Here is a 15,586-nt window from a genome sequence, read left to right on the forward strand (position 1 = left end):
AGGCCCATATCGCTCATTAATGTAGACGCAAAGATTTTAGCCAAGGTGCTGACTCTGAGGCTTGAACCATTAATATCAATATTAATAAATCCTGACCAAACAGGCTTCATCAAAGGGAGGAATTCCTCCAATAATATCAGGAGGCTTCTGAACATAATACAGTTCGCCAGAGACAATGATGTACAAGGCCTTGTGGTGTCTCTGGACTCATTAAAAGCTTTTGACAGGGTTGAATGGCCCTTTCTTTTCAATGCTATGGACAGATTTGAAATAGGTACAGAATTCATTGACTGGGTGAAACTGCTGTACTTTTCCCCGAAAGCGTCCGTTATTACTAACTCCTATTGCTCAGATCCGTTCCCATTAGAGCGTGGCAGATGCCCACTGAGCCCTCTCTTGTTTGCATTGGCTATTGAGCCCTTAGCTGAGCTCATCAGAACCACACCAACGATAAGAGGCTTGGATGTCAATGGTACAATACAAAGATTTCTCTTTATGCGGATGATGTTCTGCTATACCTGGTTGAGATAGACAAAACCATCCCTGTCTGCTTGAATGTTTACAACAGTTTGGGCACATATCAGGTTTTAAAGTGAACCTATCTAAAACCGAGGCCATGCCTATTGGCGCCCTGGCAGGTTTCACGCCACCCAGTGGATTCCCTTTCCACTGGTCACTGAGGAGATAACATACCTGGGAATTAGAATTGGCCCTCTCTTAAAAACTTGTTAAACTCAATCTAAAGCCAATCACAACACGCATCAGGAAGACTTGAATAGGTGGGTAACGCTACCAGTTTCCTGGCTGGGCAGGATAAGCATGCTCAAAATGAATATACTGCCCAGGTTACTGTACCCCACAGATGCTGCCAAACTCAATACCCAACAGCTTCTTCATTGACTTGGATAAAATGTTCACACAATTCATCTGGCAAGGCAAAAAGGTTAGGATGAAAATAAGTAAACTACAGAAAAGCAAGCAGCAGGGAGGACTCGAGTCCCAACATAAAGTTCTACTACTGGGCAGCACAAATGCGTTACATACATGAGTGGGTGAACCCAAAGGCTACAAATGCATGGATCCACATGGAGTCGACAAACTGTGGATTACTCACTTTAAAGAACTGTCCCTTCAGAACTACAAGAGAGCAAAGCTAGAGGTTCAAAATAACTTTATTGTACGAAATACATTAAACACCTGGAATAATATCATGGCCTACTTTAAATTTAAGAATCATTTTCACTTTTGGCTCCCATATGGAGAAACCCAGATTTCCACCCTCATGTCAAGACTCTGTGTTCAGGCTCTGGCATGAGAAGGGTCTGGACCAGCTTATCAAACTCTATGAGGGAGGAACAGTGGACTCGTTTGAGAACCTGAAAAACAAATCGTCTCCAACAGTCCCATTTCTTTCGATATTTGCAAATCAGACATTACATAGCACAAGCCGTAGATGCCCCAAACATGTGCGTCGTGGAAGAAATCCTTACACAACCCATGGCAAAAATTCATCTCCCATGTCTACGAAACCTTCGGCCTAAACCTTAATTACTCCACTGACCACATCCGCAAACAGTGGCAGATCGACATGGAGTGTCAGATAGAGGAAAATGTATGGACATCAATTATAGGAAACACACTTAACATCCTGAGCTGTAGCACAGATAGAGAAAGACAATTCAAGATATTACATAGACTGCATTGTACACCACTGCTGAGGGCAGGCTGGGCCTAGGTTCCCTACATGTAGTAAATGTAACTCTGAAGTTGGTACTTATATACACATGTTTTGGAAGTGTGCAAAATTCAAACATTCTGGAGAGAAGTAAAGGAGGAGGTGGTTTCTTTGATTGGGTATGACCTGGAGCTTTCACCCCCTCAATGTGTTCTGGCAGCTAAAGTGAGCAGTGCAAAGAGTAATAATGACGCTAAACTGATTCAAATACTGTTATATATTGCTCGAAAGACTATCCTTAAACTCTGGATTTCTAAAGATACCCCTTCTACAGATGACTGGTACAAGGGGATTTTGGAAGTTCTCCCTTTGGAAAAGTTGACCCACACCCTCCATGACAATGTCAAGGGATTTGTCAAAATATGGAAACCAGTCTTAGACGTGGTGGACTCCGGTGAACTTTGCTGTGCCAGATTAAAAATACTGTCACTGATGCTGACTTGATTTGATTTGATGATGTAACCTTAAATATGTACTTATAGTGGTGATGTGCGAATGTGTTATGTGCTGTGGTTTTTCTAATTATTTTGTATCCATTATCTATTTATATTTTGTGTCTGTTTTTTGTTGTTCTTTACCCTTTTGTTTCTCTTTTCACTTTGTATTGTATCCTTAATGTCCTGTCTTGCTAATTTGTAAAATCAAAATAAATATATTTTAAAAAAAAAAAAAAGTGCACAGATAAAAAGCATTTTAAAAAGGTTTACCGCCAAGGGGGCCTCTAAAACCAGCGGTCAATTTTCCAACTCCTCGATTAGTATTCGTTTTACAACATCACCTAAACACAATAGCCCATTGCTGAAATAATCTGTCCTTTAAAATAAACTAAATCTAGTTTAAATGCTCAATAAATCCAAATAAGTCAGATGTACCTATGATTCCTTTTGCTCTTCTTTCTTATAGTGCATCGTGGGTAGCACACCACCTCTAGATGCAGAGAAAAGCATCATCTGAGGGGTTATTTTCTTCACATATGGAGATTTAAATAACAGAAACATGTTCTGTATTTAATTGCTTATTAATACAAGCCCACAAGCCTCACCTGTCGTTTCACAGCTGTGTTACGAGGAATCCCCTTTCTAAAGGATTACATTCAGTAGCACAAAACCACTTGAAGTGATTATGTGATGCTAACTAGACACGCGCACCCTCGTATTGTTTCATGCCAACTCGTTGGCTTAATAGCTTTAAATGTGAGGGCCAAACATGACATATGGAGAGTTGTCCAGATGTGATGCATCCTACGTTAAAATATATGCAAAAATGTCCCAGTCGCCACTTAGGTAAAAGTGGCAATGTTTTCACTATTATTGTGGGCAATTTTATTTGCGAAAAACATTAGGGATATACGTGTATTACTCCCTCCACTGTTACCATCAGAGAGCCCCTGCAGTCTGCAGTGAGTGTGGGAATTAACTATTTCTTATCCAGAGTGCAGAGGACGTCGCCTATGCACACAGTGCATCTATGTCGGTCCACCTTAAGACGGGCAAGAGGCAGTTTGTTGTGGAGAGAACTGGGGGAGGCCCTCAGCAGCACATGCCTGGCTCTTTAAGGCAGACTGGGGAAGTTAGATTGTGTTAAAGGTACATGCATTCTAATGTTTACCATCACCAAAACATCCCTGGAAACCACTGCTGCAATATGTATACTTTTTTTGTCAATTTTAAATGACTTAACTTGGTTTCCAGAGTGTTGTTGTTTGGAGGTATTCTGACTAAATAAGGTCCAATTACTCGCATATTGTTTAGCTTTCAACGTGATTTCACAGGTATTGTGGCAGAATTCGGCAGGAAAACAATACATATTGAAATGAAGTCAATTTGGTTTCCGTTTTAGAGAAAAACACTCATTCATGCAGATGTAACATCCAACTATGTGTGTCTGTCTTATCTGACCATCCATATTTTCCCCACTCTACTTTTGAGTGACAGATAATAAAATAAATATTAAGTAACATTTGTAATAATGGTGTATGGTCAGGTAATATAGTGCTATAATAATCGTGTATGGCTCTAAACCACCCACTCGTGTTTTTAATTTTTTTATTTAACAAACCAATTATGAAATATGATGAAGCATCATTATCCGAGCCTACAATTTATGAAAAGCTGTAAATGCCTGTAAACCTGTGCCAGCGTGGCTGGTGTAAATGCCATGATGCGCCTCTCAGAATGGGAACACCGCGGCGGGCCGTCACTGGCTGAGCAGTCTGGAGACGAGTCGCGTTGTTTTTGGGGCCTAACTTCCGTCATTTTATATCTCACGGGATAAACACGGTGGAGGTTTTCGCATGTGTCGCTGTGAAGTGTAGGTTGCTGTAATACAACTCGGTCTTCATATGGATACCTAAATGTGTGCTTTGCTAGAGCTGTGGAACTTGTTTTACACCGTCGCGTGCGCGGGTCTGCAATAAGCAGACGTCAGACCTCGCCCGCTCGCTGCTGCTGTTACATTTTGTTATCGCAATCTAATCACCGCATTGTTTTCGGGATTATACCGCCGCTTTACACACCGTGTGGTTACGTGAACGGTGTGGTGACAGTAGCTGTTCGACGTTTATCTGCTTTTTAGTTTTAAACACCGTGCCTTGGCGGAAAGGAGGATTTTGTTTTATTTAAGGTAGCATGACAGGATCCAGAGCCGTCGAGCTAGCTAGCTAATGTTAGCACGATGTTAGCTAGCTTCATGTTAGGGTTGCAATGAATGGACTGCTGCTTTAATATATGTTCAACTGTGCTATGAGGCCATGTTGATTTGCACCATTGTTTTAATGAATTAGATATCTCTGCAGCTTTCGGCGGTGTTAAATACAGTTAGCAGTTGCTAGAAAGAGGTCTGTCCATATGGGCTGCGACCAAACAGTGCCTCGCTAACGTCGGCAAGCTAACTGGCTAACTAGCTGTAACGTTGACACCATTATCATACAGTCGGGACACAAAGTCGGGCAACTAATGTGTTCGTGCCATGTAAACATTTAACCAAAATCATCGTTGGTTTTATAACAATGTACCGTTCTCTAAATGTGTGACTGATGGCTAACTAGACAAAGTTGAAGCGAAGCTCAGTTATTGTGTTGGAAGCCAAAATGCACTTTGTCCCGTGTACTATGTTATACCAACGTCCACCTATTGAACCAGCAGATATTGAAATGACATTAGTCAGCTACTTAAGTATTTACTATATAGGTGGACACAACCTCTGCATGCGAATAGTCTTCATTTTATGTTTGTGCTTTCAATGCATTGGGAATGTGAGCAGTTTGGGACTTGGCGTTAATTAGATTATCAAATGTTTTAAAATGCATTTCTCTAGGTCAATTGAGGATGAATGATCAGGACAGTGGGGTGGTCTCCTTTGACGAGTATGTACGGCAGAAAGCCCGCACTGTTCCTCAGCACAGGATGAAGGAGTTCCTGGAGTCTCTCGCCAAGGGCCCAGAGGTGCTGCAGGAGTTCAGCCAGCAGGGAGGGGCAGTCACCACCACGGCCATTGTGTACCAGCAGCAGGGTACCAACTGTGTGTACACAGACAGCACCGAAGTGGCTGGCTCTCTATTGGAGCTGGCGGGTCCGGTAAGTGCTGGTCCTTTATTTTAAATGAAAGATATACACTTATATTATTGATATTCAACACTGTGGTGCAATCTGCTGAACTTCAAATATGTAAATGCTTTTTTGACCAGTACAGGTGACCTCAGCGGAGATTTCCCCTCATCTGTCTGTGCATCAAGAGTCTGAACAGCAGCTTCAAGTGCAGGTTGGTTTATATGCCAAGGCCACTTCTTATATTATGGCATACCTTGTTTTAATTGCACAAGTCAAATTGGGTTGTTACTTATAATTCTTTGACAATATAGTTTCCATTCTACTGTTAATACTTTTTTTCAATGTTACAATTAATTTATTCTATTGTTGGTGCTATTTCATAACTTCAAATCTACAATTGTACTAATAAATATATATTACTATTACTATTCTTTTTTTTTAAATTTATGCTATTCGTTAGTCCATTCAGTAAAACATTTACTTAATTTTTTAATAATTTTCTATTGGTTATTAGCCTTGATGCTTACTACTGGATGTCAGGAGGCATTTTAATGTGGGATCTTCACAGAAAAAGTTACAACTGTATGTTTTTTGTTATATTGAAATTCCACAATATAGTAATTGTCTATTATGGAATGTTCCATGATTGGCTTAAGTCATATATCAAAATGTAAGGACAGAGTGACAGTCACAAGTGCAGTAGTAGAGAGAAGGTGAATCATTTCTTTGGTTAAAGTAAATAAAACTGCCGTGTAGACTCTTAAACCTGCTCATTATTGATACCTTGATTGATAGCTTTTATAGTAGAGCAACTTCACATTTTATTATCAAAAGTGTCATTACTTTGAAGATAAACTCACATTACCCTCAATATTTCCCCCAGAAAAGAGTAGTTCAAAGTGTAATAGTGTAAAGAAAGAAAAGCCATGTATTGATTTGACTGCTGACTGGCCTTTTTTATTTGTCCTCCTCTCCCTCTGTTCCAGGTTCAGATTCAGGAACAAGGCCAAACAGTTGGCCAGGTGCTTCAGGTGGCCTCCCCCTCTCAGCAGGACCTGCAGGTTATCTCAACAGCCCACTTTGTCCAACAGGGAGAGCTCACAGAGGAGCAGCAGCAGCAGGTACGGGATTTATTTAAACAGTCACCCATATCAAGTGCATTCATGTGATGCTGGATTGTGACCCTCAACTGTGTTCCACAGATTCAGGCGCAGCTGGTTGCAGCTGTAGCTGGAGGACATCAAATCCAGTTGTCAAGTGGACAACAAATCCAGTTACAAGGAACGCAGCATATTCAGCTGCCAGGCGGCCAGCAAATTCAACTTGAGGCCGGCCAACATATTCAACTACAGGGAGGCCAACAGATTCAACTTCATGATGGCCAGCAAATTCAGCTACAGGGTGGCCAGCAACTTCAGCTACCGGGAGGCCAACACATTCAGCTACAGGGTGGCCAACAGATTCAACTACAGAGTGGTCAACAGATCCAGCTACAGGGTGGCCAACAGATTCAACTACAGAGTGGACAGCAGATTCAGCTACAGAGTGGCCAACAGATTCAACTCCAGAGTGGACAGCAGATTCAGCTACAGGGCCAGCAGATTCAACTTCCAGGTGGCCAACAGATTCAGCTACAGGGTGGCCAGCAAATTCAACTACAGGGTGGCCAGCAAATTCAGCTACAGGGTGGCCAGCAAATTCAACTTCCAGGTGGCCAACATATTCAACTTCCAGGAGGCCAACATATTCAACTACAAGATGGTCAGCAGATCCAGATTCAGACCATAGAGGCCATGTCTCTTTCGCAGCAACAGGACTCTCCCAGGGAGGCAGAGAGGAGATCTGGCTCAACTGTTCTCCAACCTGCTAAGAAGCGTAAGGTGGATGTCCCTCTTGCTGTGTCATACGCTGTTCCACAGGGCCAACAAGTGGCCACAGTTCTAGCCATCCCTCAAGGGCAGCAGCAAAGTTATGTGTCCCTACGACCAGATTTGCTCACTGTCGACAGCGCACAACTGTACAGCACCACAGGAACCATCACAGGTCCTACAGGTGAGACGTGGACCATCCCTGTGTACTCCACTCCTCAGCAGCAGGGGGTAACTCACATTGCCATACCACAGGACACATACAACACAATGCAAGTTACCACCACCAACGGCAAGGACAAAATGTCCCCCAATTCCTCATCGAGGTCCACAGATGGGCAGTCGGCCTCCACTGGGACACAGGAAGAAATCGTACAGACCCTGTTCCCAGCTCAGTTCATGAACGGGAACATTCACATCCCTGTGGCAGTGCAGACTGTGGGAGGAACTTACAGCGCGACACAGTCGGTACACATTTGGGACCCAAATCAACAGCACAGCCAAGTAGAAGAGGGACAAGAGCAGCAGCTCCATCTGCAGGTTTGAATTGATATTTCCATGAACTGATGTGTCCTATGCTGTGTATCCAGTATTTCCATAGCTTAATGCATAAAATAGATACGCAATTACAAAATATTTACTATGCTGTGATGAGGATGAAAAACATGGTAGACATGTATCGTTAGGAAATGGTTCAATGCTTTAAATCTACTAATTCAAAACCACTGATATGGTTTGAAATCCCGCTGGTCTGTTAATTCACATGCGATTGTTACACTGTTATTACAAAGATGCATTTAATCCTTGCTGCCCTTGTTTCCCCACAAAGCATTAACTGATGCTTATATTTTGTTCTCCTGCAGGGCCACATGGAGGCAGAGGGTCAGGCTGAACCACCGACAGAGATTATGGTTCCGATCTGCCTAAAGCCAGAGGAAGGCCTGGAGGTGTGGCGCCTTTGGGTCAAGCGGAAAAACACAGAGCTAAACAAGCAGGAAAAGACTAAGCTTGCACCCATCGGACGTAAGTCAACTCACAATTTTTTTGGCACACATCCGTATTTGACAAAGACTGATATTTATTATTAGAGATAGATGAGCTTTCAGTTTGGTTTTGATTCCCAATATATTCGTCGTTCATATTGTTCTTAATAACTTTTATTCTGCTTAAAACTTGGAACTCTGCATGTTTCTTTAATAGCACGAGCTACATCTTTGCCTCTGCTCGTCTCTCTGTGGTAGGTCGTCAGCCGCTGCGTTTTCAAGAAGACTTGGTGTCCAGCGCCGTCGCGGAGCTAAACTTGGGCCTCTCCCTGATGACGCAGGAGGCACGAGGATCAGACGAAGAGGAGTTCACATCCGATGTTCTATACTATGTTTTTTTGTGTATACAAAAGGTTAGTATCCCAATGCTCAATGACGTATGATGCCAAAAGGCTGCCTCCTTAAAGATGTTCACCAGCTTTTCTTCTTCTTCTCAGTATCTCTTTGAAAATGGCCGTGTGGATGATATCTTCTCCGATCTGTATTACACACGTTTTTGTGGGTGTTTACACAAAATCCTGGATGGTTGGAAACCCAGTGTCCATCCATTAGGTAAGATAATCAACAAATAAATTTGATTACATTTTTTTTGTGGAAACAATTGCTCATTGTTTGTTTTCATTTTAGGTTATGTCATCCCAAGTCACGTGACAGAGGAGATGCTGTGGGAGTGCAAACAGCTTGGTGCACATTCACCAGCCACATTGCTCACAACTCTAATGTATTTCAACACTAAGTGAGTAACCTCGTCTCAGCACTGAAGGACCCAAATCTGTTCTCTTTAATTGATCATATATTTACCTTCCGCATTGAAAATGCGGAAGGTTATGTTTTGATCGCCATTTATTTATTTATTTATTTGTATGCGTGTTATTCGCATAACAAAAAAAGTTTTAAACCGAATCGCATGAAATTTGGTGGGATGATTGGTTATTATCCGGGGACCATTTGATTAGATTTTGGGATCGATCGGGTCAAAGGTCATGAAAAGGTCAACATCCTCTTTAATCGCATGAAATTTGGTGGGATGATTGGTTATTATCCGGGGACCATTTGATTAGATGTTGGGATCAATCGGGTCAAAGGTCAAGGTCATGGATAGATAGGTCAAAATCTTCTTCTTACAATAGCACGGTCAATTTCTATCCAATTGGCATGCAACTAATGCCAAAATGTTCATAATTTAATGCCCAATCTTGTGATATGCGAAGGTATGCGCTCTACCGAGTGCCCGTTCTAGTTTGAGATGTAATGAGTGTGTGATTTGTCACAGGCATTTCCACCTGACAACACCTGAACAGCACATGAAGGTAGCTTTCTCAAAGGTCCTACGGCACACGAAGAAGAACCCCACTAATGCCAAGGACAAAGCAACCAGCATCCGCCTCCTCAAAGGACAAGGCCTGAACAGCACAGGACAGAAAGGTGCTCAAAACAGTAAGCCTGGCTGTAAATCTGGCTACGAGTCACAACCTTTGACAACTGAAGTTCCTGTTGCTGACCTAATTATGTGTTTCAGGGACTGATGACATGTATGAAGAGCAGGCCGAGGATCCTGAGAATCCCCTTCGCTGCCCCATTAAACTTTATGACTTCTATCTCTTCAAATGGTGAGTGACTCAACCACATACAATCTGTGATCATTCTTCAGTGTAAATATATTGGGGAAAACTGAACTCCCTTTTCTTTATTGCACGGTCCTGTTCCAGTCCTCAAAGCGTTAAGGGGCGTAATGACGCATACTACATGACTCCAGAGCCGGTCGTTGCCCCCAACAGCCCGATGTGGTACTCATCTCAGCCCCTCACGTCTCAGCAAGTGGAGCACGTTCTGGCACGCATCATTGTGGTCCGAGAGATCCAGGAGATCATCAGCGTCGGTCCGGATGTCATGAGCTAAATTGAGAGGACTGACTGGACTCGTGGGAACTTGGTCTCCTGTCACTGATTGTTGACTATGCAGTATCCACCCTGACTCTGTAAACCCCAATGACCATCATCTCAAATCAAAGGGATCAATCATTATTTCTTTCTGAGGAGTACATCACAACAGCAAAGATTTTCTTTTCTATTTTCAGCTCATTAGTTGGACTGTTCTTTCTCCTGACTACCTTTTTGTAAGCCATTGCCTCTGTAACCTTTAAAGTGGCAAGTAAGGGAGACTTTAGTCTCACCCCTGCTGGATTAGGACTGACCTTTGAGCTCGGCAGAGGTGGTGCATTGTCCTGTAAAAGTATCAAAACTATATGAGGATATTTAACCCGTCACTACTTAACCTCAGACCATTTACCAAATAGTCTCTACAAAGTCCAACTACATAACATCTCAATGGACCATTACAGGGACCTCTTCTCACAACTTTTTCTCTTTTGTATACTGACTGCGTTTTGGACCGTGTATTGATACGTTGAAAGCTGAAGAACTTGTGCCTGTTTTAAAAAATGACATCATAATTTATGCTTGTGGATCATTGAGTGAGTTGTTCCTCAGATATTCACATGGTCAAAGTGCTATATTATAGTCATTCAGGAGAGTGGAAACCTTTCCTCTCAGGTCAAAGCTAGTGATTTGAACACCGTAAAGGATTTTTGCCAACTTATTCCTGTATGTATGTATAGTAGGTTATCAAACAGAACATACAGATGGAAATGCCTTTGTTTAGCTAACGCAGTGTAGATCCTTGTATCAAGTCATGGAAATTGAAGAATGAGGAGGACTTGGGGCTGAGCTGTCTGGAAATGGATTTGAACTTTGAAATCAGGATTAGTTGGGCCTTTTTAAAGAATGACTTGTCGCACCAACCGTATCCAAACCCCATTGGTGCCTCCTCGAGATGACATGTATATTTTAATTTGGATTACTACATTGACAAATAGTTGTGATACAGTCCTGCTTCATTTGTTTATTACTAAAAATGAATTGTATAGCATTGTTCGGTCATTTTCCGTCTGATAATTTTGTGACTTCATAAGCGAGTGGTGCAGGGATGATGTATTTGTGTGGGTCAACCCAGATGTTAGTGTCACACTAAAAAGAAACATAAGCTCTTTGGCAAATAAATATTAATGATAGTTGTTAAAATCCTAAATTAACATTTCCATCTCCTTCATATTGGTGACAGGGCTGTCAACTCAAACACATTCACAGTATGGAAATCGCACAATGTAAAAACCTCAAATACAATCGCAAACTTAACGTTTCATACCATACGAACATTATCTACCGGGGAGAATGACGAGGCGTTTTTATACCTGGTATCTATAACGCGATTGATATTCAAGTGCAATTTGTTTAAAAATAAACCAGACATCTGAAACTTGTGGAAATGGCAGCAAGATAAACCATATGGTTGATATGCTCGAGGGTCCCTGGATGGACTGGCGGCCTGTCCAGGGTGTCCCCTGCCTTCGCCCCGTCAGCTGGGATCGGCTCCAGCGCCCCGCGACCCTAATGAGGATAAGCGGTATTGATAATGGATGATCGAGGGTATTTGACATGTAACAATGTGGCCGACCTTTACTTTCCAACAACCTCCAGAGTCTCGTTTAGCCCATTGTTATCGACAATCTCTTAAAAGACATACACAGGCCTAAAAAAACATTTCAATCTTTGTCACCCACTTTATTTAAGGCATCGCAACAAAAAATATTCAAACAAAAAAAAAAAGAAAAGAACTGGAAAGGCAATATTGCGAACACATTTCTGGGTTTTAGGACTGGAGCACTAACAGCTTGGTGTGGTTTTATTTCTTATTGAACTTAATGGCACACATGATACACTTTCCCCACGCTGCAGTCTGACATCATTCACAGCTGATGTTGAATCCATTCAGACATCGATTGGCTTGCTGAAGTGGTTATTTAGAGTCCTTTTCATCAGGAAAAGTTAAATGCAGTCGATTCAATGTTTGCATGAAGTACTTTGGGATGGGACAGGACACACTTATGTCGGCTCGATTGGTTCCTAACAGCGTCATCTGTCGAGCAAGCACGTGAAGAGGAAGGTACCGGATCTTGCGCTGTTCCAGTCCGAGTTTATCCAGCACACGTTCTGGTAATTTCTGTGCACCAAAATGAACATATTAGTGATTTATTATGAAGACACTGAAATAGCTCTTGCAGAAATGGAGCTCCTCCTATTCTATTTATATATGTTGAATAATATACCCAAGTGTCGGCAAAAAAGGATGTTGCACACTTGATGGTGAATTTAAAAAGGCAATGTTTCAGATGTCAACCGGGTTGGTTTTTGAATCAGTAAGACCGTGACAGTTACTCGTTTTCACGAGGTCTTAACCTGTGTGGTTTCAAAGTGAGAAGCCTAATCAAAATGTTTATGTGGGAGGAATAGGAAAATACAAGATCCAGGTTGGCTCATCCTCAGCCCATTGTTAGACATTAAACAAATATGCCTCAGTTTATTCTCCTTTCATCAGCGCTGAGGTCACAGAGCAGCTGATGATACAACACTCTTGTTTAAGGGGCATTTGCTGATTGTTAGCTGTGTGCCGCCAACCTTCTACTGGCAATCGTTACTTGTAAACCTCTATGTGGTACATTGTAAACACATTTTACCTGGGGTGCCAGTTTGTTCCAGTCGGAATATTTGTGGTCACCAAGAACGGGGCATGTCAGAGCAAGTGCCATGTGAACTCTCATTTGGTGCTTCCCTCCTGTGGACATAACAAAGCAGATATGTAGCGCTTTCTTTCCTTAATTTTTGTTTCCCAACATGAATTGGTACTTAATTCCTGTGACAACAAAACTCCACCAGTGTTACCAGTAAAAGGCTGGAGCTCCACGAGGCTGCAACCACTGCTGCTGTCCAACACTCTGTACTTGGTCATTGCAGGTTGTGCTTGCCGATGGGCACGGACTTTAGTCATACCGTCGCCAGCATCATTCATTCTGAAAAGAGGACTGAGAGCCATCTGGAAAAAATGAAGAGTTCCATAATAACTTAAAAAACAATAATTATTCAAATGTATATCAATAATTTTTTTGAAACCACTGTAAATACGCCATACACACTGTTCAATGTACTGTGTAGCATGAAACAGAAAAGACAGCAGCTCTTTGCATTTGTAAAGTCTAAAACTGGTACCTTTACAGCAACTACAGCAATTAATTATATTTGGAATACTTTTTCCTTTCAGATGATTACGTGACAAACAACATATTTTTACAACATCAGAACAGAAGCAACACCTTGTAGTGTGGACGAGAGCCTGTGACCTCTCTCTCTATGATGGGAATGTCAATCACTCCTTCTGATGGAACAGGCACACCGACTGTGATGACCCTGAGCAGGAACAGTACAGACATGAACGATTAACAAAAAATGTTTTTAAATGTAACCTCTTTTCGTCCATCCCCACATTACCACTGCATCTTACCAGTACTTTCTTTCCACTTGGTTATTTCTGTTAAGGTTGAGGATGTGCTCCACTATTTTTTCACTCCTGGCCAGCATGAACACTCCAGTTATTTCCTTCTCCAGCTTCAGACAAGGGAACAGCTGAGTCTCAGACTTCACCTTCATCCCATCCATCATTTTGGAGAGAACAGGAAGCACAGAGGCAATGGATGTGCCCCCACTGTCATCTGAGAACAACAACCACAAATGTGTGATCCAGTTTCTCCAACTTCAGCATTATTTGACATTTCTACCAATAGTGTGCAAGTAAAAACCTATTCCAATATAGATGCTGTAATACGAGAACTAGACTGTATGCTCCGTTCATTTGTATAAAACCATGTCAATATATCAGCAGACCAATATTATTAGCTGTATGGACACTACAGTATTGCATGTTGGCAGATATGAAAAGTAATTTAGGTGAGCAATTTAAGATTTGCATCTATTATGCATTAATCTGCAGAATATTATGCTGGTATATAACTATATATCAGAAAACAATTAAACAATTCCTATCAGATCACCCAGATCCAAATATGACTACTTTCAAACAGACACTTTGCTTGAATAATGACATCAACCAATGTTTATGGTACATTAAAACATGTACCATAAACCATACCTGCAAACTCATGAGGGATGAAAAAGGTGACAACGGGGGTGCAGGTGACTTTTTTGTTGTTGTCTCCACACCACATCCACGTTGTTTTTTGACTACAGTCTTTTGATTGTTTTGACCGCAAATCTAAATAATAATAACAAACATTTTAAGAAAAAAGGTCCTCTTAATAATTCAGTGATCGGGCACTAATAATAGTAATAACAACTTTACATTATCATTATATATATGGTTAAAGTCATTCATGAACCAACTTCCTTTTTTTACTTGTGCTCTGCTGAGCTTTGAGCCTGTTCCATGATTCTGTTCCATGATTCTGTTCGAGGAGCCTGTTCCTTCCACGTGTCCCATCAAAGATGTTTTATTGCGAAGAGCACCACATCGCATGTTCTCCGTGTCTCACTCCAATCTCATAAACGCCGGCCGTCCAATTTACCCCCCCTACCCAAAACAAAAACTCTTCGGATCTACACTATTCACGTGGATGACCTATTTTGATTTCAAAAGGGCGAATTTCGCCGAAAGGTGACAAGTTTGCAGGTATGATAAACTCTCGTTACATACCAAGTGTTCGTCAGTGGACATCAACGTTGCTCACCTCTGACAGGAACCCCATATGGTTTGTTGATCACAACGACATCTTTGTCCTGGTACAGCACGCCTCTGTGCAGGTGTTTGGCCAGGACGTTCGGGTGGACATGTTGTAGCTGCAGACTGAACCGCTTCAGCTCCATCACCCTCTTCTGTTGGCCCGACAGCGGAAGCTCCTCCGCCTGTGGCTTAGACTTCTCCTGCTGGACCTTCCGCGCCAGGTCGATCGCCCTGAGCCGGGGCTTCTCTCCCGTGTCGGAGCCTGTAGCCGGCTTAGCGGCGGCGGCATGGCTCCGGCTGCGGGAGTGTGTCAGCGGTTTGACCCGAGAGAAGGCGACGAGGCCGGATGCAAAGTCACGACAAGCTATTCTTCTGCAGCAGTTCATTGTGGAGGAGAGTGAGACGGTTCACGTGAGCTTAGAGATGCAAACAAACTCCAGAGGACACATGCTCTTCGTTTCCTGCTTCCGACTTCCAGGCTGCACCTTTCAGAATAAAGGCAAGAAAGGCGCACACACATAAAAAGCAAAACAATACAAAAAGCAAATATTGTAATATTTGTAACGTGAGTTTGTTAAAAATCTACACTCAAATGAGTGCACTTTTAGGATCTAGTGTTTTTTGTTGTTATACACCTAAATAAAGATCACAAAAACGAATTTCAAAAACAAAATGCATTAAATATACACTAAATAAACCCCAGTGATGGTAGAAACAAATTATGAATGACCTTCAAAACTAGTTGTAAACACGGGGTTGTAAAGT

General features: G+C 42.0%; 2 protein-coding genes across 4 annotated transcripts; one reads left to right on the forward strand and one right to left on the reverse strand.

The window, feature by feature from the left end:
- The first annotated feature begins 3,937 nt into the window (after positions 1-3,937).
- LOC130208124 (transcriptional regulator QRICH1-like) lies at positions 3,938-11,125 on the forward strand. Of its 3 annotated transcripts, none has more exons than XM_056437080.1 (12): positions 3,938-4,045; positions 5,051-5,310; positions 5,426-5,494; positions 6,270-6,404; positions 6,486-7,691; positions 8,015-8,174; positions 8,393-8,547; positions 8,632-8,746; positions 8,822-8,930; positions 9,468-9,631; positions 9,714-9,804; positions 9,904-11,125. In XM_056437080.1, the coding sequence occupies exons 2-12, from the start codon at positions 5,062-5,064 to the stop codon at positions 10,091-10,093; spliced, it is 2,643 nt and encodes an 880-aa protein (XP_056293055.1). In that variant the 5' UTR covers positions 3,938-4,045; positions 5,051-5,061; the 3' UTR covers positions 10,094-11,125. The 3 variants fall into 3 exon arrangements, with proteins under 3 accessions (XP_056293055.1, XP_056293057.1, XP_056293056.1); XM_056437082.1 differs by having other exon boundaries at positions 9,468-9,619; XM_056437081.1 differs by lacking the exon at positions 3,938-4,045 and adding an exon at positions 4,054-4,357.
- A 663-nt stretch (positions 11,126-11,788) lies between these two features.
- LOC130208137 (pseudouridylate synthase RPUSD4, mitochondrial-like) lies at positions 11,789-15,542 on the reverse strand. The gene is made up of 6 exons (XM_056437107.1): positions 14,829-15,542; positions 13,589-13,796; positions 13,401-13,494; positions 12,973-13,123; positions 12,768-12,865; positions 11,789-12,253 (listed from the first exon to the last, which is right to left on the reverse strand). The coding sequence occupies exons 1-6, from the start codon at positions 15,205-15,207 to the stop codon at positions 12,050-12,052; spliced, it is 1,134 nt and encodes a 377-aa protein (XP_056293082.1). The 5' UTR covers positions 15,208-15,542; the 3' UTR covers positions 11,789-12,049.
- Positions 15,543-15,586: the final 44 nt, after the last annotated feature.

This window comes from Pseudoliparis swirei, chromosome 18, assembly GCF_029220125.1.
Source record: "Pseudoliparis swirei isolate HS2019 ecotype Mariana Trench chromosome 18, NWPU_hadal_v1, whole genome shotgun sequence".
NCBI classification, from domain to species: Eukaryota; Metazoa; Chordata; class Actinopteri; order Perciformes; family Liparidae; genus Pseudoliparis; species Pseudoliparis swirei.